The sequence below is a fragment of the Lithobates pipiens genome, unplaced genomic scaffold (assembly GCF_037356315.1).
Source record: "Lithobates pipiens isolate NorthernLeopardFrog02 unplaced genomic scaffold, aLitPip1_a1.2 Scaffold_30, whole genome shotgun sequence".
Lineage (NCBI taxonomy): Eukaryota > Metazoa > Chordata > Amphibia > Anura > Ranidae > Lithobates > Lithobates pipiens.
The window spans coordinates 166,292,275-166,317,243 of NW_027507791.1; the positions used below are offsets into that span (position 1 = coordinate 166,292,275).

The 24,969-nt window shown below is 45.2% G+C and overlaps 2 protein-coding genes across 5 annotated transcripts in view; one reads left to right on the plus strand and one right to left on the minus strand.

The window, feature by feature from the left end:
• The window catches only part of NDUFAF1 (NADH:ubiquinone oxidoreductase complex assembly factor 1), a 437,923-nt gene that overhangs the window by 390,397 nt on the left and 22,557 nt on the right, over positions 1-24,969 (plus strand). The window lies entirely within an intron of this gene.
• Positions 1-24,969, minus strand: part of NUSAP1 (nucleolar and spindle associated protein 1) — a 440,771-nt gene that overhangs the window by 81,071 nt on the left and 334,731 nt on the right. For 3 of the 4 annotated variants that reach the window (XM_077465050.1, XM_077465049.1, XM_077465052.1), the window contains 2 exons: positions 14,507-14,623; positions 4,424-4,526 (listed from right to left, as the gene is read on the minus strand). In XM_077465050.1, coding sequence (XP_077321176.1) covers positions 4,424-4,526; positions 14,507-14,623 — 220 coding nt within the window. The remainder of the gene's footprint in view (positions 1-4,423; positions 4,527-14,506; positions 14,624-24,969) is intronic. The other variant, XM_077465051.1, reaches the window with a different exon arrangement.

Sequence of the window (24,969 nt, forward strand, 5' to 3'; positions counted from 1 at the left end):
CCCCCCCCCCGGCTCTAATCAAAAATACTTCTCCGGCTCGTAAACAATGGGGAAGCATGGAGTGAAACAAATTCCTCTGATTGGTTGCCTGAGAGAGGGGGAGTGAATTATGTTGAAAGCCTCTGCCCATAAATTACATAGTGTGTAATTTCCACATAATTCACTCCCCCTCTCTCAGGCAACTAATCAGAGGAATTTGGCACCGCTGCTGAAGACGCCAATGATGAAACGAGTACGACGGAGCCACGCACACTATGCCGCTTCCGGGAGGCTCGATCGAGTGGAACGCACGCCGTGCGTCCTCCGACCAGGTCCCCACATAGATACCAACCTGCTGAGAGGCGATTTCTCCTATAAGGCTGAACAAAACTTTTTTCTATGTACAGCTTGGAAAAATCTGGTATTTTGTACCAATATATCTTGGAAGGCTTGTTGCCACTATATCAAAGTGCAGTTTTGCATTGAGTTGGATGGACAATTTTGCATATAAAAAAATTCTCTTTAAAAAAAAAAAATGTAACTCATTCATGTTTTATTTACTTTATTGTTTGTTGAGTTTTAACTTGATAAATATAATTTTTAATAAATGGAAATTGTTTTTTCAACTACTACACTATGGAATCCACTCTGTTTTCTATGAGGATTAAAACTGGAGATAACTGGCACTACTAATTAAGAGAGGAATATTCCCTGAACCCGATCCCTGGAATTGTACAGAGCGGGGCCTGAAGCTGAGAGAGTTGGGCCGGTACACCTTTAAAGGAGTGGATTACACCAACACAACCCCTGCAGGGGTGTGAGGATCTGGCGAGTCACCTGGCGATATCACGAAAGTCACTTTATAAACCTTTGTTGGACTTTTTTTTTTTTTGCAAAATGTGTATGGACATAAAACCTTTTATTTGAATATAGACTGATCACACTAATTGGGATTTCTGCTTTTCTGTTTTTTGGGGATTTTGGCCTGTTTTGGTATTTTTGAGAATTTTTTTTCAGGTGCTAAAGATTATTACTCTTACAATCTTTTATCGTAGGTTGTATATGCGCATTCGCACGTCAGTCACTGCAGTGTTTTGAATATACTGTCCTGTATAGCACTTATGTGGTACACATATGCACGTTATTTTAATTTGAACATTTTTTTTTTGGAGCACTCTTTGCACATTATGTTGACTCTATGAACAAGGGACTATTTATAACTTGATCTTTACAACATATACCACTGGAGAAACCTTGTTTAATATATAGCATAGCACTTGCACTTTTTTGTGCGTCTAGCTTTATACTACTACAAATCTGATACCCTTATAAATACACATTTTAATAAGCACATACACGCTTGTGTGGAAAATTTGTGGTGCTTTTCATTCTATGTTAAATACCCTTACATTTTTATATAATAGTCATATAACTCTATGTAGTTCAATTAAAAAGACTTAGGGTATAATAGCAATATATACGCCTACATAATAGGTAGTGCCACTGACCCCATTTTAGTATAATCCTTTATATGTCCGAGGGTGCCAAACCTTGGATTCACACCATGAAACAAACGTTCCAAACTCTTCGATTTGGAAAGCCCACATTTCTTCAGAATGTGGGTTTCAATAGCCAGACCATTAAAAGAACTGATCCCACGGGGTTACCGGTGCATCTGTTCCTTATGTAAATGGATCCCTTTTCCTGGACACAAAGTTGACTAACATCATGTTGAATCTGGACGCCAGAAGATCTACGTCTGGAGTCCCCCATCTTTGGCAAACGGCCTGAAAAATGTTGAGCGAAGAGACCATTACCCCGGGAATAACTGCTGGTGACTTATGTAGTCTGCCTGACAATTCTCTACTCCTGGAATGAAAACTGCAAATAGGTATGGGACATTCTTTTCTGCCCAAGTTAGAATATGGTTCATCTCTCTCTGAGCCAAGAGACTCCTGGTGCCCCCTTGGCAAATGATCTAGGCCACAGCCGTGGCATTGTCGGATTGGATCCTGAGAGGACAATTCTTTAACCTGGAAGTCCAGGTTTTCAGAGCCAGACGCACCGCCGGAATCTCTAGGATGTTGATGGGAAAGGCCCTTTCGGTCCTTGATCACTGTTTCTGGACAGTCGTCTTCTCAAGTACTGCTCCACAGCCTGAAAGGCTGGCATCTGTGGTTACTACTTTCCAGATAATTGGTCTGAAGGATTTCCCTTTAAGCAGATTCTGGGTTAGTAACCACCAACTGAGGCTTTGGGACACTCTTGGGGACAGCCGCATTGCCAAGTCCAAAGGTTGGATAGTTTTGTTCCAAGCAAACAGGATACCGTTTTATAACAGTCCCGAATGGAACTGGGCATAGGGAACTGCTTTGGATAAAGCTACCATATTTCCTAATAACCTCATGCAAAGGCAAATTTAGGGATCTCCTTTTGACCTGACTACCAGCTCTTGTATGGAACTGATCTTTTCTGGAGGAAAAAAAACCCTTTTCTGGGCTGTGTCTATGATCAGGCCCAAATACTCCTGCTTTCTTAGGGGTTTTAAGGAAGAATTTTCTAGCTTGAGAATCTAACCCAGACTTTCCAGGTAACTGGTTATATGTACACTTTGCTCCAAGCGAGCCACTGACTGGTCTATAGATTGTCTAGGTGCGCCAAGACTGTTAGGCCTGTACCCTTAGCCTGGCTAGAGGTAGGGCCAGTACTTTTGTGAGTACCCGGAGTACTGTAGCTAGACCAAAGAGCAAGGCTACAAACTGAAAGTGCTGTTCTACTTCAAACCTCAGAAAACTCAGGTGAGCAGGAAATATAGGGAAATGCAAATATGCATCTCTGATGTCGATGGATGCCACAAGTTCTTTTCCTTGTAGGATGGAAACTACTGACTTGATTGACTCCATGCGAAAGGAGCAGATCTTCAGGAACTGACGTATATTCCTTAGATCTAGAGTGTGTCTGATATCCCCATTTGTTTTTGGTACTGTAAACAGGTTTGAATAAAATTAAATAAAATAAAAACATATTTCAAAGTGCTTCGGCTGGCCAATCTTTTAACCAGCAGGTCATACACATTGTGTACTAGCACAAGGCTGGACGCCTGGTGGATAGAATCCTTCATTGCATCTATGGCAAAACAATGCTTTTGGTAGTTCGGCCAACTCATGGGCCTGTTGTGAAGGGAGCTCTTTAAGGGCCTCGGAATTGGTCCTTTAAGGACTAATAGATGCCTATTGCTGCAACTGCAGGCCTGAGTAACGGTCCCTGCTAATGAAAAAGAGGATTTTACCAGGAACTACAATTCATCTGTTGGATCCTTAAGCACTTGTGCGTTGTCTACTGGATAAGTCAAAATTTTATTCACACTGGAAATTGCAGCGTCAACTGCTGGACCCTTCGATTTTTTTGTGAAATTTTCCTCCATGGGATAGAGAACAGAGAATCTCTTTGGAGGTAGAAAATGCTTATCTGAATGATCCCATTCAGCATAAATAAGCTTTTCTAGTAATGCATGGACTGGAAACGCATGCAAAGGTTGTAAAGGTTTCAAAGAACCCAAGGAGGAAACTGGACTTTCAGCTAACTCTTTCAGCTAACTCTTATAAGGGTAGCCTGATTGCTACCAAGCACAAGGTGTTGTAGGTCTGGAAAAGCTTGATGTAGACCCAGAGATAGGATTGTTGGGTATTGGACACTACAAGGTGTAAAACAAAAGTGATTTTGAAGGCTTGTCAGGTCGCTTCTGCGCAGTACCTGGCAGCTGGGGCTATTAATGGTGAACTCACAAGGCCATAGAATGCAGCTTGGATGACCAGGCTGGGTAGGAACCAAAACAGAGAATGTGAAAAGGTGAGACATGTCCCTGAAGATAGTACTTGTGATGGGTATTTCCTTGCTATTGGATTGATGCTATAAGGACAACTGTACCAGGCCGTCTCCTAATTAGGCAGACTCAGCTAGATCCTTGACGGGTTGGCTTGGGGCTGTCCAGGAGCATCTTCTAGTTCTGTTAGCTGGGAAAGAATATCAGCATTTACATTCTGCACAATACAGGATGGTGAAATTGTAATTGTAAGGTGAAATATAGCAATAACAAACAGGGTGAATGTGAGCAGAAAAGGTTCCTGCAGCCAGTGTCTGACAGTGCCCCATCTCATAGTTAAGCCGACCCGAAGTGGATCTAGCTGGGTCTGCCTGGGGCTGTCCAATAGCATGGCCGTGATCAGGACTCTGGCATGGGCCGTGATCAGGACTCTGGCATGGGCCGTGATCAGGACTCTGGCATGGGCCGTGATCAGGACTCTGGCATGGGCCGTGATCAGGACTCTGGCATGGGCCGTGATCAGGACTCTGGCATGGGCCTTTTCCTGGCTGTCTCGTACATGGTTTACTGCTGCCAATATCTGTTGTGCCTGTACCCCTCACACACTTTGTTAGTACTTACTGTGTTGGAGGTATAGGCTGCTTGAAACTATCCCTCATGGCTGATACAGTACTCCTGGTGCCAGCATACTTGTCTTTAGCTTGCCTCCAAGGTTTCAATTTACCTGTGAAATGTAGGACATATAAAAAAAAAAAGGTTTGGTTTATGCGGAACATTTTTTTATTTTTTTTGACAAAACACTGGATTGTGTTCATGAAAGTGGGCCTTATTTATCAAAGCCCCGCTATAAATATGATCCCTACCAAAACACAATGTAGATCCAAACTTTTAGTCTTAAATTGTCATTTCTCTGTTCATATTTGAATCAGATAATCTACACATACAGTTCTAAAGAAAAATGCTTTAATAAACAAACGCCAATACCTAGATTATTTATAAGAAGTAACAGACTGTAGATTTTAAGCAATTTGTCATAGTAGGAGAAAATTTGTAAAGTGTGGGGCAACAGGATTATCTTGGTACCGAAGGACATTAAAAAAAATAAAATAAAAAAAAACCTTCTAAACAAAAGGGATTTTTGTACAAAAATCCTTTTTCTCTCTTTCGTTCATTGATGGACAAAGCTTTTTTAATTCTTGACCTTAGGGACGTCCCCAAGTAGTGTAAAAAAAACAAGGGGTGGAAACAGCAAAACATAACTTCACTCACAACAAAAGGAAAACCTCAATAGAGGAGTTGCCATCTTAAACAGCTGCCATTAAAACCTGCGGCCAATTTATGCATCAAAGATGTGTTCACAACAAACTTGTAACTGAAAGTGTAAATTGCAACCTTACAAAGCCACCTGTAAAACCTTGCAGCCAAAACAAGCATCCAAAGATGCACTTACATCAACTTTGTAGAATTTAGTGAAAGTGTGAACGGACGACCAAGTTGCCACCTTACACACCTGGGAGACAGATATTTGATGTCGGAAAGCGCAGGAAGTTCCAATTGCCCTGGTGAAATGAGCCGTGACAGGAAAAGGGGCACCCGCCCCTTTAAGGCATAGGCCTGAACCACAATCTGTCTGATCCACCAAGAAATGGTGGACAACGAAGCCGCCAGACCTTTTTTGAACCAGCCACCGAGACAAACGGAGTCTGACTTCCGGAAAAGAGCCGTAGCAGACAGATACACCCATAGAGCCCAGACTATATCCAAGGAATGTAAGGCAACTTCTTTCAGATGCGTCAGCTTAGGACACTGAGATGGTAACACAATGTCCTCATTTAGATGAAATGTCAAAACCACCTTTGGAAGTAAAGAGGACTGCGCACGTAGCACTGCCTTATACTTGTGGATGACCAGGTAGGGAGACTTGCATGACAAGGCCGCCAACTCAGAAACCCTCCTGGCAGATGTAATAGCCACTAGAAAGACTACTTTCTGAGAAAGCGTTAACAAGGAATCTAATGTTTTCAAACGGCAGTTTCTTAAGCGCTGATAGCACCAGATTCAGATTACACGGAGGTAGTGGTGGTCAAATCGGAGAGACCTTGCACAAAAGCAATCACCAATGAGCGAGTCGCCAAGGGACGTTGGAAAAAGACAGCCAAGGCTGATATCTGTTACTTGATGGTACTTGATGTTTAAGTCAAGATTCTAATCTAGTCATAGCTGCAAAAACAGCAGGACGCTGGATACCGAGTATGTGTGCGGACCCCACCCCATCTCCTCACACATGGAGATGTAACCCTTCTCTAAAGGTTTACCATCGTACATGGAAGACTACTTCTGTGCCCTCAGCATAGTGGAAATTACCTAATCCGACAGACCTCGATCCCTTAGTACCTGTTTTTCTACAGCCATGCCGTTAAAACCAGCTGCGATTAAAGCAGGATGAAGTATCAGACCTTGCAATAGAAGGTCTCGCATTGGCACCCGCCAAGGAACATCCGCCACCAGTCATACTAGGTCGGCGTACCAAGGATGCCGAGACTTAATTGGGGCAATTAGAATCACCGGAATCCCCTCGGCCTCGACTCTGCGCAGCAGACGTGGTAGAAGTTTGAGTGGGGGAAGGCATAAATCAGCTGATAATGCCCCCATGGAGCCACCAACGCCTCTGATGCGTCCGCCCAGGGATCACTTGTCCTGGGCACAAACCTCTGCACCTTCTAAGAGGTCCACATCTGGTGTGCCCCACCTTAGGCAAAGGAGCCGGAATACATCCGGATGCAACCACCATTTCCCCTGCGTCCAGCATCTGACAACTTATGTAGTCTGCCTGCCAGTGTTCTACACCCAGAATGTATAAGGCCAACAGGGCAGGCACGTGCCACTCTGCCCACTGGGGGATGTGAATGACCTCCAGCGTTGCAGCTGAGCTCCTCGTTCCTCCTTGATGGTTGATATATGCCACCGCTGTGGCATTGTCCTACTGGATCCTGACCAGACGCCCCTGTAGTCTCCTGGACCATGTGGAGAGGCACAGTCTGATTGCCCGAAGCTCGAGCACATTGACAGTTGGAATTCTTCCCGTGACCAGAGGCCCTAGGCTGACTAAGCCCAAAACTCCCCCCAACCGATCAGGCTGGTGTCCGTTGTGATCACCGTCCAATAGAGAAGAAGGAACGATCTCTCAGACCAAAGGGCCGGAGACCTCAACCACCAGAGAAGGGAATCCCTGACAAACTGGCTCACCCTAATTTGACAATCCAGGGATCATGGAGATTTGTTCCATTTTGCCAAAATCTCCTTCTGCAAGAACTGAGTGTGAAATTGAGCACATGGTACTGCTTCGAAAGTGGCTACCATGAGGCCCAGAACTCACACACAAAAGCACAGCGACGATCACATGTGGTTTACCAACAACTTCACTGCATTCACTTCACTGCAGACTCTTCACAGCTTAATAAGTCTGCAGCTTGTCTGAAGGGAGAAAAACTCTCGCTTCTGGAGGAGTCCAACAGTAACCCTAGGTACTCCAGGCATTGAGTCTGCACTAACACCGATTTCTTTAGGTTCAGCACCCAACCAAACTCCCGGAGAGTCTGCAAGGTGATCGCTACATCCTCCCTTAACTACTTCCCGACCACTGGCCGTCAAATGAATGCCAGGCGGCGGACCTATTGTGGCGGGAGGGCCTCATATGACGGCCTCTAGTTTATACAGAGAATGCACGCATCCCTGTTTCTTTGGTGGCGGTGTGTCACGGAGACACCGCTCGCCCCCGAAGGGGATGAATAGCCATTGGGTATGGCTGTTTACCACGTGATGGGCCGTGATGAAGTCACGTCCGGTCACAGATGGTCACACCCCCACTGTGCACGGCGCATGCACATGATCGCGCTGCACGTCGGTGGCGGCGTGTTCCCCGGGAACACTGCTCGTCACCTACGCTAGCAAACAGACATTGTCGGCTGTTAACCCATGTGATGGGCTGCGATCGTTTCACAGCCGATCACTAAAACAAACAAACCGTGGTTAACGAGATGTTACTGGGTTCTCCTCCACACACCGATCGTGTGTGAGGAGGAGATTACGGTAAAAGTCACCAGGCCATCCGAGTACCAGTCACCAGGCCATCAGAGTACCAGTCACCAGGCCATCAGAGTACCAGTCACCAGGCCATCAGAGTACCAGTCACCAGGCCATCAGAGTACCAGTCACCAGGCCATCAGAGTACCAGTCACCAGGCCATCAGAGTACCAGTCACCAGGCCATCAGAGTACCCGAGTACCAGTCACCAGGCCATCAGAGTACCCGAGTACCAGTCACCAGGCCATCAGAGTACCCGAGTACCAGTCACCAGGCCATCAGAGTACCCGAGTACCAGTCACCAGGCCATCAGAGTACCCGAGTACCAGTCACCAGGCCATCAGAGTACCCGAGTACCTGTCACCAGGCCACCAGAGTACCAGTCACCAGGCCAGAGTACCCGGGGACTTGTCATTCAGGCCATCAGAATACCAGAGTACCTATCTGCAGCCCATGCCACATAGAATATTTGTTGGGGTGTTTGCTTTCCAAAATGGGGTCATTTTGTGGGTAATTGCACTGTCCTGGTGCTCCAGAACCTTCAAAGTGTGATAGGTAGGAATGAAATGAGATGTGTCATTTATGCTCCTAGAACGCCTGAAGGTAGTACTTCAATGTTCGGCCTCTCTATGTTACCAGGCTATGTAAAAGTCCTACACATGTGGTAGCGCCATACTCGGGAGGAGTAGCAGAATGCATTTTGGGCTGTAATTTTTGCTATATATATGCCGTATATAGCAAAAAAAATCTTATAAATTTACAACTTTGTGTAAAAAAAAAAAAAAATGTGTTTTCATTTCAATCTTCATTTTGCAAAGAATCGTGGTAAAAAATGACAACTTAAAAAAAACTCACCATGCTGCTTACTTAATATCTTGCAATGTCTACTTTCCAAAAAGGGGTCATTTGGGGGGTATTTGTACTTTCCTGACTTGTTAGTGTCTCAAGAAATGAGATACCCCTGATGTACTGAAGGCCTGATCAGATGTGATACATTTTCAGTGATTGGCACCATAGTTTGTAGACTATATCTTTCACAAAGACCAAATAATATACAATAATTTGGGTTACTTTTACCAAAGATATGTAGCAGTATAAAAATTTTGGCCAAAATTTATGAATAAAAATTACTAATTAGCAAACATTCATGACAGAAACAAAGAAAAATGCCTTTTTTCCCCCACAAAATGTAATTATTATTTTTTATTTATAGCACAAAAAATAAAAACCCACTAGTGATTAAATACCACTAAAAGAAAGTTCTATTTGTGTGGAAAAAAGGATGCAAGTTTCATATGGGTACAGTGTTGCATGACTGAGTAATTGCCATTCAAACTGTGAGAGCGCTGAAAGCTGAAAATTGGTCTGGTAGGAAGGGGGAGTAAGTGCACAGTATTGAAGTGGTTAATTATGAGGTGGTAGCGGCTCTCAGATGGAGGTCGTCTAGGTAACCCATGATTGCGATCCCAATCGCGTTCTGGATATCCAATGATGCCAGGAAGAGTGCAGAGAACACAGAATTAACTGATTCCATCCTGAACCTTTGCACTTTCACAAAGCTGTTGAGGGCTTTCAGGATTGGACATAACCCTTCCTTTTTGGGGACTACAAGCAGATTGGAGTAGAATCCTTGAAAAGTTTCCAGCGTCGATACAGGTACTATCGCCCCACAAAGCAGCAGGTCCCATAGAGGTAGGTTGGGGGGGGGGGATCTGTTTGGTGGACAAATAGAAACTTTTCTCCAGATGAAACCAGTTCACAAACTCATTGGTCGGACAGTAGGGAGGTCCACCGAGCTTCAAACTCCCAAGGACGACCCCCAATCCGAGAGTAGGGCAGAGGAAAACCTTCACGTGGTAACATTTTTGGCTTGTAAAACCAGGGACGCTTCTGTCCTTCAGCAGTTGCCTTGTTGAACTGGGAATGCTTACCTCCCGACCCGGGCGGGCGAAAAAGCCATTTCTGGACTGTGGGAGCAACGTGCTCTTCCCACCGGTAACATTTTTAATAACGTCATCCAGCGAAGCTCCAAATAGCCTCCCACCTTGGAAGGGCAAATCCGCCAGTGCTTTGGATACCTGGTCCGCAGATCATCATTCCAGGCAAATCAGGTGTCGTAGCACCACTGCTGATACTGATGTTCTAGAAAACAGGGGGACTGTATCCAGGGCCGCATCACAGACATACTTAAGACCATGCACCAACTGATCTTTCAATTCTACGCAGACCAGGGGAGACTGTTGCTTCTCTAATTCACGGCGCAACAACTTTGCCCATTCAGCAAGCATCTGCTACACCAAGGCTGTGGCCAGCACAGGTCGTAACACTGACCCCACCACTGTAAACATGGACTGGGCTACTGCCTCTGCCCTCCTATTGGCAGGGTCCTTGAAGGCAGGAGTCCCTTCTACCAGAATCATGGTTACTTAATTTAACCTGGATAACGGGGAGTCAACGCCCATTATAATTCTTTCCTACCCATGCCCTATAACTTTCACACAGACAAAATTATATCAACTAATTTGGGTTATTTTTACCACAGATATGTAGCAGTATATTAGATGTTGGTAGAAATTTAAGAAGAAAAATTAAACAAATTTTACAATAGAAACAAAAAAAAAAAAAGTGGGGTCCAGTCAGTGCACCACCACAGTAAACTATGTGCACTGCTCTTTTAAGCGTTTCAAAATGGAAAATTGAACAATCCACTGAGGCCATGCAGAAGACCATAGTAAAATTGATTGTGTGCACCGGATTACCAGTCAGACTAATCTGCTGCTCTATGTTGCCTGTTTGGGGAGATGCTCTGCCTGAGCCTTCTGCAGCATTTTGAAAGAAACCAAAAGACTGGATGTGGATGGCACCTTTTTCCACTTCCTGTGGTTTTTCTATATTCTCTTCTTACACATCTTCAGAGTCAGAGAGATCCTCATCTTGTAAGTGGGGCAATGTGGATTTTCTTACGGCACAGGCATACGCCTCTGCCTTCTTAAGCAGTTCCTGAATATTCTCATCTGCCACATCAACAAGGGTTTTCACAGACTGCAGAACTGACAAAAAAACAAGCAACTGCTGCAAGAACATTTCATCAGTTACTTGGTTCTAAGAATGAATGTAGCAAAATGCCAGTTCACATTCTCTTTCATTTTCTGTGCAATTGTGGCATGGTCTTGGTAGCTAGTGTTCTGTTTAAAGTCCTCAAGGTGGTTGAGTAGAATGGATTAAAGAGGGCAGGGATATGAAAAGATGTCACTCTGGAGGGTTTTAGTATGTTACGCACCGCAAAAAGTAGCAGTAGGTCATGCAATGTCGTGAGCCTTTTCCATTTACCTAGGAAGCAAGCTGTGCGATTGGGTAGACTGACTTTTTCAGTATTACTTGACCAGCGTGTGGGGCAGTCATTTAAAAGAAGAAGGCCATAATGCTCCAATATCTTCAGTGTTGCAATGGAATGGAAGACTTGAAGACATTTTGCTTTATTAAAGATTCTTTTAACACCACTCCCGCCACCCAAAAAAGCGATCATGTGGCGAATCTGCTGCAGGGACCACTTGGGGAGGATTGCTCACCTCGAAAAAAAATATACTGGGGTTATGGCAGCTATATCTCATGCAAGGACCGACAGACAGGTACGTGGGTTTGTGCAGCCAAACTGCCTTGCCGCAGTATATCTGTGGAAGGCGGTAAGTAAGTGGTTAAAATTAATTGAAACAAAGTTTTATTCTCCTGGTATTTCTATTGCCAACATAAGAAGTATACCTAATACTTGTGGGTTGCGCTTATTATGCAAGGAAGAATGAATAATTCAAAAGTTTTAATTGTCAAAATCATTAGGAAAAATGCACAGGGTACAAATGCCATTAGTATGTGGAATAACCACCACTTTTTATCAACTACTCACCCTTAGCATTGACAAATTTGATAATAGAGGTAAATATCACACTGACGAAAAAGAAAAATAGATCAGTAAGAGTCTAAAAGGGGCAGCCTTACATCAGGGTCATGCCCATGTAGTCTTTTTAGTGTGATATTTACCTCTATCTTCTTTGTGAATGCTGAGAAAGAAAGGAGTTGATAAAAAATGTTGACTGGTACATTCACGCACTAATGGCATGATTGTAGACTGTGCACTTTTTCTTTGAATTCATCTGAGATTCGGAAAATTTGAACTGTTGACATAATAAACTGACCATGAACTGAAAAAAAAAAAAAAAAAAATCAGAAAGGGGATTCTTTAACCACTTGAGATCCGCGCTATAGCCAAATGACGGCTACAGCGCGGATCTCCTTTTCCGGGACGACGTCAATAGACGTAGTCCCGTGTACGAGTGGCCTGCGCACCCCCTGAGACTCGCCTGATCACCGATCCGTGCAAGGGGTCGATCCCGACCCCTTATCACGTGATCAGCTGTCAGCCAATGACAGCTGATCATGTGATATAACGGAGCCGGTAATCGGCTATTATTCCTCCTCGCACTGACAGCGCGAGGAGAAAAAAAAAAGCCGATCACCGGCGGCCGTGATCGGGACATCAGTCCCGATCACGGCCAGCCCTGCTAGCGCCCACCTGCCCCCTGCCAGTGCCCACCTGCCCCCTGCCAGTGCCACACTTATTAAAAGTGCCCCCCGTCAGTGCCACCCAGCAGTGCCCACAGTGCCACCCAGCAGTGCCCACAGTGCCAACCAGCAGTGCCCACAGTGCCACCCAGCAGTGTCCACAATCTGCCTCAAAGGTGCTGCACCCCAGTGCCACATATCCGTGTCCATCAGTGTCATCTACCAGTGCCCAGCAGTGCCACCTATCAGTGCCACCTATCAGTCCCATCTATCAGTGGTACCTATCGGTGCCCATCCGTGCCACCCATCCGTGCCATCTTATCTGTGCCCATCTTTGCCCATCAGTGCCGCCTTATCTGTGCCTATTAGTGCCGCCTTATCTGTGCCTATTAGTGCCGCCTTAACTATGCTTATCAGTGCCCACCAATGCAGCCTATCAGTGCCCACCAATGCAGCCCATCAGTGCCCACCAATGCAGCCCATCAGTGCCCACCAATGCAGCCCATCAGTGCCCACCAATGCAGCCCATCAGTGCCCACCAATGCAGCCCATCAGTGCCCACCAATGCAGTCCATCAGTGCCCACCAATGCAGTCCATCAGTGCCCACCAATGCAGTCCATCAGTGCCCACCAATGCAGTCCATCAGTGCCCACCAATGCAGTCCATCAGTGCCCACCAATGCAGTCCATCAGTGCCCACCAATGCAGTCCATCAGTGCCCACCAATGCAGTCCATCAGTGCCCACCAATGCAGTCCATCAGTGCCCACCAATGCAGCCCATCAGTGCCCACCAATGCAGCCCATCAGTGCCGCCTAATCAGCGCACTTCAATGAAGGAGAAAAATGACCCGTTTGCAAAATTTTATAACAAACTATTAAAACATGATTTTTTTTTGCATCTTTTTTTGTTTGTTTAGCAAAAAATAAAACTCTGAGCTGTAACTAAATACCACCAAAAGAAAGCTCTATTTATGGGAAAAAAATGATAAAAATTTCATTTGGGTACAGTGTTGTATGCCCGCGCAATTGTCATTCAAAGTGCATCAGCGCTGAAAGCTGAAAATTGGTCTGGGACTGAGGGGGGTTTAAGTGCCCAGTAAGCAAGTGGTTAAAGAAAATAACTTTACTCCAGTCAACGTGACTTGTCAGCATTCCAATCCCTCTACCTTTTGCATTATATCAGTCTGTCCCTGATGTTTTTCCTGGTGTGAGATTGTGGCCTGGCCTTTGTGCTGATACCAGGCCAGCCAAGCTGCTGAAATGTTTTGCTGTGTTCTGTTCAGTTTGAGTTTCTTGAACTGTTAAGTTCATGTAAATGATTGAGCAGTGCAGTGATGGCATCTTCACGTTTACACAGTTTTTATTTTATTTTTATGTTAACCCTTTGTCCAAAAATGTATATTCTTGACAAAATGGTTTTGCTTAAACGCTTTATAGAACAACTAAATCTGTAGAGCATTTCAAGCCTTAATACTTTAAATAATAACTTATTTGATTTTTTACTCCAGCAGTAGTATATGAGTTTTGAAATTGCAGAGAAATGCTTAGATAATACATTACAATTTAACTACACCCATTAGATTTTAAACAAATAAAATGGAGTTTTAGTAGACTAAAATTTACTGGAGATTTTAGCCGACTAAAATGTAGCACATCTTAATGTTCTGGAAGTGATTTAGTCTACTAAATCTCCAGTACATTTTAGTTGACTAAAATGGGACAAAAACTAAAATGCCATTTTAGTACCAAGACTAAATCCTAATTTGATTCCAAAATTAACAATGATTGTATCCTTAACTCCTGTGTAGACTTTCAATTGCTTGTGTCTGTATTTAACTTTCACATGTGCTGTTTATCCTCCGTAGTTGTCAAGAAATTAGTTAGTGTTTTAGTCCTTGTGTGGACATAACTGTTCACCTTCTTTTGCACTTAAAAAAATAAAAAGAATTGAATAGGAAACTGGTTGCTTTACTGGTTACTTTGAAGAAGCAAACAGTTAAATTAAATTAACCTACAGATTGAGTTTACGATTAAGGCATGTATAATATTTAACAGATGCTCACCTTTGTAGGGCCGATAACCAAGTGGGCGTGCCAAACTTGCCTGGATATCAAACTTTTGCTTTTTATTGGTGCTTGGAGTTGTTGTGGGTTGCGCAGTAAATTTGAAAGGAGTAGTAACTACAAAAGACAAAATAATATTATGAATAAGTGTATGTCAGGGGAAAAAACATACGCAGCAAATGCTAATTTTCACATGTAAATCTTTTTAAAGAACCTGCAAGTCCAGAAAAATAGGCCTGTGGTCTTAGAGAAAAAAATGTAGCAGCACTAAAAAAAAGAATAAAAGTATAATATATATATATATATATATATATATATATATATATATATAACCTGTATCTAAAAATAGCAATACATATCACCAGAAAAATTGATCAAACCCAATATTAAGAAACTATAAATGAGTGTTATACAGTTAAAAAAAAAAATAAAAAAAATAATTATGTGACAAAGACGTGAAAATAAAAAATATTAATCAAAAAATAAAAACGGAATCATTCCACCGTGACACAGTCCGTAAAACAGTGTTCAAAAATAATGGATTCAATTATCGTTGATTATGTGAAAAATCACCACCGCACCCAAAACTGTGACCACCATGTGAAATGAAAGCTTATCAAATAGCAAGCTTAGCCAGCTTGTGACCTATATACCGGTCGGGGCCTTTATCCCAAACTGCACTAAATGTCAGCAATTCGGACCTGTATCCTGGAGCCAGGCTAAAACCATCACGGGGGAATGATTTTTAATACTCCAAAGTGCCCTCTTAATCCAGAAACTCAAATTCAAATTTCATATGGAACCCAAAAGAGAAAGCCCAAAAGGCAATGCGCTAAAAAACGCCAGCGTCTGACGTCATGTTGATCCATCCTGTCTGACACCCTTGGTGACTTTGCACAAGGTACTCAATCCCACCCTCCTAGCTACTAACAGAATGAGGGGCCCCCACCGCAGGACTCACCACCCCGACTGAGTGCTTCGCCGTGCTGCTGCTGATCCCTTTGTCCTGTGTCAGCTCACGAGTGTCTAGGAACAAAAACCGTGCTGTTTTGAGGTACAGGAACCAGCGCTGGGGAGAAAAACCAAGCTGAGGCTACAAGGAAATAGCCACCGGTCCATCCTTGTATAGAAAAAAAAAAACCACAGGGAAAATGGCCGCCGATCATGCTTCTCACAGAGGCTAACAGAAAATGGCAGACGATCATGCTGTACAGAGAAAGTACACAAAAAAATAGGATTTTTGTACTCACCATAAAATCATTTTCTTTGTAATTCACAGACCGACACAGCTCCTCTCTGTAACTAAATGGGTTTGGTTAGCCTGCCACTAGCAGAACTAGGCAAAATTGTAACAATACACAGAAATTTTAGTACCGCCCCAGGGGGCGCACCCTGTGCTAACCAACCCTCCCTGCTGTCCCAGCAGCCTCAGTACGTCAACAAGCAGTATAACAGAGAAAAGGAAGGGTGAGTGCTGTGTCGGTCGGTGAATTACAGAAAAAAAGATTTTACTGTGAGTACAAAAATCCTATTTTCTCTGGGACGTCCAGAAGCAGTGTCAAACGAGGGGTGGGAAAAACAGCATAAAAAAACGTCATCCACCATGGCAAGTGGGAACTAGTGAAACTAAACCCACAAAAAAACAGCAGTGTACGGAAAAAGACACCGCCATATAACCTGGTATTCTCAACAGGAGAAATCCTTAACACCGCAAACTCTTGGGAAATAATGCAACAGTGCATTAATCAACAGTACCGGGCTTTCATAAAAAAAAAAAAAAAAAAGCAGGTAAATAATCTCAATTGCAACTGCAAAACTTTGCAGCCAAAACAGGCATCAGCCGATGCACTGACGTCTACCTTGTAGAACTAGGTAAACGTATGTACAAACGACCAGGTCGCCGCCTTACACACCTGAGCGACCGACGCTTGGTGCCGGAAAGCCCAAGACATTCCGATTGCCCTTGTAAAGTGGGCCGTGACCGGAAAGGGGGGCATCTGTCCCTTCAAGGTGTAGGCTTGTACTACAATCTGTCTGATCCACCTAGAAATGGTGGCAGACGAGACCGCCATACCCTTCTTCGGACCAGCCACCAAAACAAACCACGAGTCTGACTTCCGAAAGGGAGCTGTGGCAGACAACTACACTTTTAGAGCCCTAACCACTTTGAGAGCGTGAAGGGCCACCTCTTTGGGGTTGCTTCGGCTTCGGACACAACGATGGTATTACAATGTCCTCATTGATATGAAAAGCCGAGACCACGTTTGGTAGAAAGAACGGTTGTGGACGCAACACCACCTTATGCCTGTGGATTCCGAAACCCTCCTGGCTGATGTTATGGCCACTAGGAAAGCCACTTTCTGTGAAAGGGTCAACAAGGGAAACTCCCCGATATTGTCAAATGGTGGCTTTTGAAGCATCAACACCAGGTTCAAATCCCACGGAGGCAACGGTGGATGCCCCGGAGGGACAACGTATCGTACCCCCTGAACAAAGGTGCTCACTAATGAATGAGACGCCAGGGGTCGCTGAAAAAAAAAGACAGCCAGAGCTGAAATAGGCCAACTTCTGGTCCACACTTTGCTGAAGAAATAGCAGGATCCTGGAAATGGAAAAGGAGCGTGAATGTCACCCCTTCTCCTTACACATGGAGATGTAGGCCTTCCAGGTACGATGGTATATTTTCAGAGAAGAAGATTTCCGTGCCCTCAACATAGTTGGAATCACCGAATCTAACAGACCCTGGTTCCTTAATACCTGGCTCTCAATAGCCATGCTGTTAAAGCCAGCGATGGTAAAGCAGGATGAAAGATTGGACCTTGAGATAGGAGGTCCTCTCGCAACGGCAGTCGCCAGGGAGCGTCTGCCACCAGATGCACCAGGTCTGCGTACCAGAGCTGCTGAGGCCAATCTGGGGCAACCAGGATTACTGGAATCCCCTCGGCTTCCACTTTGAGAAGCAGATGTGGAAACAGTTTCAGTGGAGGAAAGTGAAGATCAGCTGGTACTGATCCCAGGGAGCCACCAGCGCGTCCGACGTGTCTGCCCACGGATCTATTGTCCTGGACACGAATCTTGGTACCTTCTGATTGAGACTGGAGGCCAATAGATCCACATCTGGTGTGCCCCACTTCAGGCACAGCAGCCTGAATATCTCCGGATGCAATGCCCATTCTCCTGGGTCTAGCATCTGTCGGCTCAGATAGTCCACCTGACAATTTTCCACCACCGGGATGTAAATGGCCGACAGTGCTGGTACATGTCGCTCTGCCCACTGAAGTATGTGAGCGACCTCCCGAGCAGCGGCTGAGCTCCTTGTTCCCCCTTGGGGATTTACGTACGCCACAGCCGTGGCGGTGTGCGACTATCTCCTGATCGGATGCCCTTGAAGACTCATCGACCATGTGTGGAGGCACAGCCTGATCGCTCTCAAAGCAGATTGATCAGCAACTCGGATTCTTCCGTCGACCAGAGGCCCTGAGCTTACTGAATCCCCATCACTCCACCCCAGCCGGATAGACTGGCATCCATAGTGATCACCGTCCATTTCAGAGAAAGGAACGATTGTCCGGACTGAATCACTGGGGACCTCAACCACCACATCAGAGAAGTCCTTAACTGGCTGGCTCACCTGGATTTATTGATCCAGGGACAACTGAGATTTGTCTCATTTCAGCAAGATCTTCTTCCGCAGTACTCTGGTGTGGAACTAGGCATAAGGTAGTGCCTCGAAGGAGGCTACCATGAGTCCTAGTACTCGCATGCAAAAGCGGAGCGACGACCACTTCTGAACCATCAGGAGTTTGACTGCAGATCTGAGAGTCTGCAATTTGTCTGAAGGGAGAAAAACTCTCGCTTCCCTGGAGTCCAATAGCAAACCTAGGTACTCCAGACGCTGGGTCGGAACAATCCCCTACTTCTTTAGGTTCAACAGCCAACCAAATTCTTGCAGGGTCTGCATGGGGATCGCCACATCTCCTCTAATTCTGAGGCGGAAGATGCTCTCAGGAGGAGATTGTCCAGGTAGCCTACGATCGCAATCTCACATTGTCGCAGCAACGCCAATACTGGAGCCAGTACTTTGGTAAAGACAGTGGGGGCTGATGCCAGGCCTAAAGGAAAAGCCACAAATTGGTAGTGGGCTTCCCCGACTGCCAAACGCAGAAATTTTTGATGCCCAAGGCATATGGGTATGTGCAGGTACGCATCCTGGATGTCTAAGGACGCCAGGGAGTCCCCTTGATGGAGTGCAGCGACTACTGAGCGAACTGATTCCATTCTGAACCTCTGCACTTTTACAAAGTGATTGAGTGCTTTCAAGTCCAAGATCGGACGTACCCCTTCCTTCTTGGGAACCACAAACAGCAAGTCCCTCACCGCCCCCAAAAGGGCCTCCTGGCGAACCGGGTATGCTGGAGGGGAAGAATCTGTTTGGCGGCCAATAGAGAAACTATCTTATAGCCTGTGGAAATCAGATTGCAGACCCATCGGTCAGATAACCGGGAGGACCACCGAGCTGCAAACTCCTGAAGGAGACCCCCCACCCGAAACCTTCATGCGGTAGCACTTTTGTTCGCAGCCTTATTAGGCTGCGGTTCCAGGGACGTTTTTGACCGTCCGTGGGCGTCCTGTTGGGCTGGGGACGTTTTGTCGAAGCACCGGGCGGACGAAAAAGCCGCTTATGAGCGGAAAAAGAGGGCCATTGCCTGCGGCATGGCTCCTTAGCCTTCCTGGCCTGTGGCAGTAGAGTACTCTTACCACCAGTGCCATTTTTAATAATGTCATCCAACGAGGCTCCAAAGAGCCGGTCGCCAAGGAAGGGAAGATCTGTCAGGGCTTTCTTGGATGCCTGATCAGCATACCAGCATTTCAGCCAAATAAGGCACCTCAGCATCACAGCTGACACTAAAGCCCGGGATAACAGAGGGAGAGTATCCAGCGCCGCGTCCCAAACTTACTTAAGGCCTTGCACTAGTTGGTCTGTTAGTTCCATGCAGACAGGGGAGGCCTATTGCTCTCCCAATTCGCGGTGAAAAACTTTTGCCCAGTGTCTGCAACACCAGTGCGGATGCCAGTACAGGTCGCACGGCTGGCCCCACAACCGTAAACAAGGAACGAGCCACCGCCTTGGCCTTCCTGTCTGTGGGATCCTTGAATGCAGAAGTCCCCTCAACCGGGATCGCGATTACTTTGTTTAACCTGGATACTGGGGGGTCCACGACTGGAGGAGCCGACCATTTTTGAGAAGGCTTTCATCAAAGGGGTAACGCACCATGTATTTTGGGACCGAAAAGGTCAGTTGCGGGTGACCCCATTCCTTGTAAATGAATCTATCAAAATAAGTCAGATACGGGAACACCTTGGGTGAACGTGCTGGCCTGCGGGACCCGAAAGGGACCGGCACATCAGCAGAGGGATCTGCTGGCTCCTGAATCTTCAGGGTATCACGCACAGCTGTGATAAGTACTCCAACTAGTGCTTTGTCGGGGACTCATCCTCACTGTCCGAACGTTCCTGGTCAGCGTCATCTGACAAGACAGAGCAGGGGTCACTGGCCTCAGCAGGACCAGAGTCTGTGCCAGAGCTCTCCCCAGAGGACGAGGGGCAGGGGCCACTTTTTAGCACCTGTCTTCCCACGTACTGCCTCCATCTTGCCAACAAATGAATTGAGGACCACCTTAAGGGTGTCCATAGGACCACACAGTCCGCAGGTGACCCGGTTGCAATTGCCTGGATTTCGGGGGAAGAAACACCAGTTTCTGAAGCCATGCTGACCCTACCCTGTCTGCCACCCGAAGGGGACTTAGGACAGTGACAGTCCCACCTTCCTGCTGCCGCTGACTGAGGGGCTCTACCCCGCTGGGCTCACCACCCTGGGCCATCGCATGCTGTATTACCGCAATGCCTGATGATCCCCAGCGCTCCCAGATGCAGAGATAGCAGAAAACTGTCGGTGGCCGGCCGGGTGAACGATCACTGGGCGATCAAACACACATGTTCAGAACACAGGATAACCTTCCCAGCACCCTGTGATGACCAAACAGGAAGCAGAGGACACGGGGCAGCTGCTAGAGCACAAAAATGTGATCTGACTACAAGAAAATGGCCATCAGTGCTCACTAGGGAATCACCAGGAAAATGGCCGCCTGAAGCCAAAAGCCAGACTGACCCTTGCCCATACTTAAAATGGCCGCCGAACAGTGCTATGAGGGACTAGAGAGAACATGTGGCAGGCACAGCGCTGCACCAACACAGGGGCATGACCACACAGGCATCCAGCGGGACAAAGCTTCAGGATCCAGGCACCCAGTACAGCAAAAAAAAACACGTGAGAGCCCAGACACACACACCGCTCAGCACATATACAGCCCCCCCGTGAGGGGGGAAAGAGGGAGTTAGGGGCAGGGGAGAGAAGAGAGGGGGTGAGGGCCCCCCCCCGAATCGACCTCCCAAGGAATGCCCAGCTGCTCCACCCTGCCAGGCAGGGAGAGCTGTACTTACCAGTTCTGAAAACAGGGGTGAACAGCGGCGCTGGATATGGTGGTAACATAAAATTACATAGCAACTGGAATATAGGTATACATAAAAAGTGTGTGAATAAGCACACATAATATTAAAACATTTGTTTAAAACATAATGTCCATAAATGATCCGAGATCTTGTATGATTAGCACCTGGAGGCAGCTCCCTTAGAGTGAAGCGATGAGCTCTGTGTAGAAATGGGAAAAGAGGGGCGCCAGACTGAGTGCAGTATAAATCATATATTTAATAAAAACAAGTAGTAACTCACAGGTTAAATTAGATGAGTTCAGTATGTGGTGAAAATCACCAGTCCTGGAGTCTCATAAGTCTTCCCTTTGCAGCCTGGGGGCACTGGTGTGATCTTACAGGGATCCAGAGAATGCTGGGAACCAAGTGGCAGGAAACAAAAAACAGCTGGTCTTGACTTCACAGGAACAGGAAGTGTGATTATTCACAGTGGCAAGGAATGGTAATGCATTTTGAAGCTATGGTCTGATGAAGAAGCTGTAGCTTCAAAATGCATTACCATTCCTTGCCACTGTGAATAATCACACTTCCTGTTCCTGTGAAGTCAAGACCAGCTGCTTCTTGTTTCCTGCCTCCTGGTTCCCAGCATTCTCTGGATCCCTGTAAGATCACACCAGTGCCCCAGGCTGCAAAGGGAAGACTTTTATGAGACTCCAGGACTGGCCATTTTCACCACATACTGAACTCATCTAATTTAACCTGTGAGTTACTACTTGTTTTTATTAAATATATGATTTATACTGCACTCAGTCTGGCGCCCCTCTGTTCCCATTTCTTACCAGTTCTGAAGCTGGGAGACATTCCACGGTAGTCCACTCCTGATCAGTACAGGGAAGACTTCTGGCCTTGGCATACTGTGACGCAGACATCAGTTGCCTGGTCATATGTACGCCCCGGAGCATAAAGCTCACCAACCACCTCTGAAGCTGAGGTATGTCGTGGCCTGCCGAGCCTTAGCTGCGACCTGCACACGCGCGATGGCCAGACTGGGGAGGCTACAAGGATAAGAAAACCAGCCTTTCACCTAGCCGGCTGTTGATGGAAGATCACAGGATCATTTATCTTGCACAAAAATCCAAGCTTCTGCATAAAAAAACACGGACCTATGGGCCCGCAGGGTTCCTAGGTCTCATCTCCTCACTAGACAAGAAAAAACTGAGTTCTGCCTGAGCAGGCTGTGGGCTTGTGGTTTAGGGACCACCCCATGGGCGGAACAAAAAGTTCTGAAGTGTTGTATAACTTGCCTAGTATCTCCAGTGATAGGGCTGACAACCCATTTTGTTACAGAGATGAGCTGTGTCAGTCGGTGAATATAAGAGAAATGGCTACCAGCAACCAAGAACCTTGAGGATAGAGATCCCAAATAGGGAAAGAATGAAAAGGGGAGAGGGATGGAAAGAATCATTTACTATGTATGACTACCGTTAATTTTCTGACATATGTTAGAGGGCTAAATTCACCTACCAAGAGACAGCGTACTACATGAGATCAAGCAATATGGGGCAGGGATAGTTCTTTTTTTGTTTTGTTTTTACAAGAAATGCATTTAAGCCATGAGTCTAGGATTAGACTGTACTCTCCACGACACCCTAACTAGTACAATGCTGATTCAATGTCAAATAAAACAAGGGGGGTAGCTATTGGTATGGGGTAGGAGGTCTGCTATACTCTGGAGGATAGACTGACTGATCCAGAGGGGAGATACCCGTTTTTAAAGATTAAACTATGGGAAGTAGAATATACACTAGCCAATATATATAGCCCAAATAGAGGACCCACAGTTTTTATTTTGAGGTAAGTACTGAATAAACTTTGGGAGTTTAAGAGTGGGTTCGTTATTGTAGCTGGGGACCCGAATTTCTGCATGGACCCCGAACAGGACAGTACGTCCCATGTACGGGAGATGAGAAACATTCAGATGAAAACAATAAAACGTCAGATGTATTAGCTCCAACTAATGGACATATGGAGGTATTCAACATCTGAAAACACAAGATTATTCATTTTACTCCCCCGTGCACGGGACGTAGACTAGGATAGATTGACTGGTGGAGCATAGGTTGTTAGATTGCATAATATCCACCAATATAGAAACAAGATCTATATCTGATGACGCCCCATTGGTAATGAAAAGTGAGATCCCTGGTGTTCAGAGGCAGGCATATACTTGGAAGATAAATGAGGAATTATTGGATAGAAGGGGGGAGGAACAAATAAAGCGGGAATTAGAGACTTTTTTTCAGATAAATGACAGGGGAGGTAGCAGAGAATATAGTCTGGGAGTCTCATAAACCTTATATCCAAGGAATCTATATCTCTATGGGAGCTATAAGAAAGAAAGATAGATCTAGAAAAAGAAAGGAACTAATGGAGGATAATTTTAGATAAGAGCAATCCCATAAAAGAGAGAAAAGGAGTAATGGAGGACAAGAGGGTGAACTGCAACATAAACTAATTACTAAAAGAGAAGAGTTGAAAGACTTAATAGAATTAGAAACGAGGAAAATCTATAAGATAGAGAAAGAAAGATATCAATGGGGGAACAAAAATAGTAAAAGCCTAGCTGGAATATTGAGGGAAAAAAAGGTCCATAAACTATATAGTGAAAATCTTGGATAAAACAGGGGCCCTGGTATACAATACCAAAGAAGAAACAGATGTATTCAGAGAATATTTTAAGCAGTTATATTCAGTGAAACGATCACAGATAGGACAAGTTGGGATGGATAGAGAAGGAAAAATCAAGAAATATATGACACAGGCTAAAGTCCATACCTTGTCGAAGGAACTAGTCCAGGAACTGGAGAAGTCAATAACAGTGCAAGAGGTAAACCAGGCAATAATGGGGTCAACAGGAGGTAAAAGCCCAGGGCCTGATGGCTTTATATTATATTTTAAAAAATTTAGGGAAATCTTCGCTCCGAGACTCTGCATACTTGAGTGGGTTAGGAAAGGGATATGGGTTGAGTATGGAAGCCTCAAAAGGTGACAATTACAACTGTGCTAAAAGAAGGCAAAGAAAACACAATCTGCTCCAATTATAGACCGATATTGTTAACGAATATAGATACAAAATTGTTCTCCAAAGTAGTGGCTACGAGGATAAAAAAGGTAATGCAGAGTTTGGTGCACTTGGACCAATCTGGTTTTGTAGAAGGGAGGGAATGCAAAGATAATGGAATAAGAACATTGCTCCCTCTCCAGAGGATGACAGAGTGGAATCCCCAGTCTACTCCTGTCGATCGACGCAGAAAAAAAGGTTCGACCGAGTTGACTGGGAATTCATGATGGGTACTTTGGAGGCAATGGGCTTTGGTCCTAGAGTACTAGGATGGATTAAGGTACTGTATAGGAATCCAACTGCGGCGGTAAGGATAAATGGAGTACTATTCCTCTCCCTTTGAAATGTTCAACGGAACAAGGCAGGGATGTCCATTGTCTCCTCTCCTATTCATTTTGACATTAGAACCGTTACTGATGACAGTAAGAAATAACCCCGATATAGGAGGGGTTAGGTTAGGAGAGGAGATAGCACATTGTCTGCAAATGCAGCAAATGTGTGTATTTTATGTGTCAGAACCCCGAATTTCAATGCCCAACTTATTGAACGTTTTAAAAGACTATGGAGAGCTATACAATTTTAAAATAAATATAGGTAAATCAGATATATTGAATATTAATATACCCTTAAAAGAAGAGCAGAGTCTCCGAGCAGAATACCCTTTCTCATGGAAGAGTACAGGAGTTAAATACTTAGGAATTAAGCTCACACCATCTATTGAAGAGATATACCAGGCAAATTATATTCCTCTGCTAAATGATCTTAAAGAAGAAAAGGAGAATAAAACCCCTGTCTTGGTTTGGCAGAATAAATGCTTTAAAAATGACAATATTGCCTAGAATATTATATAAAT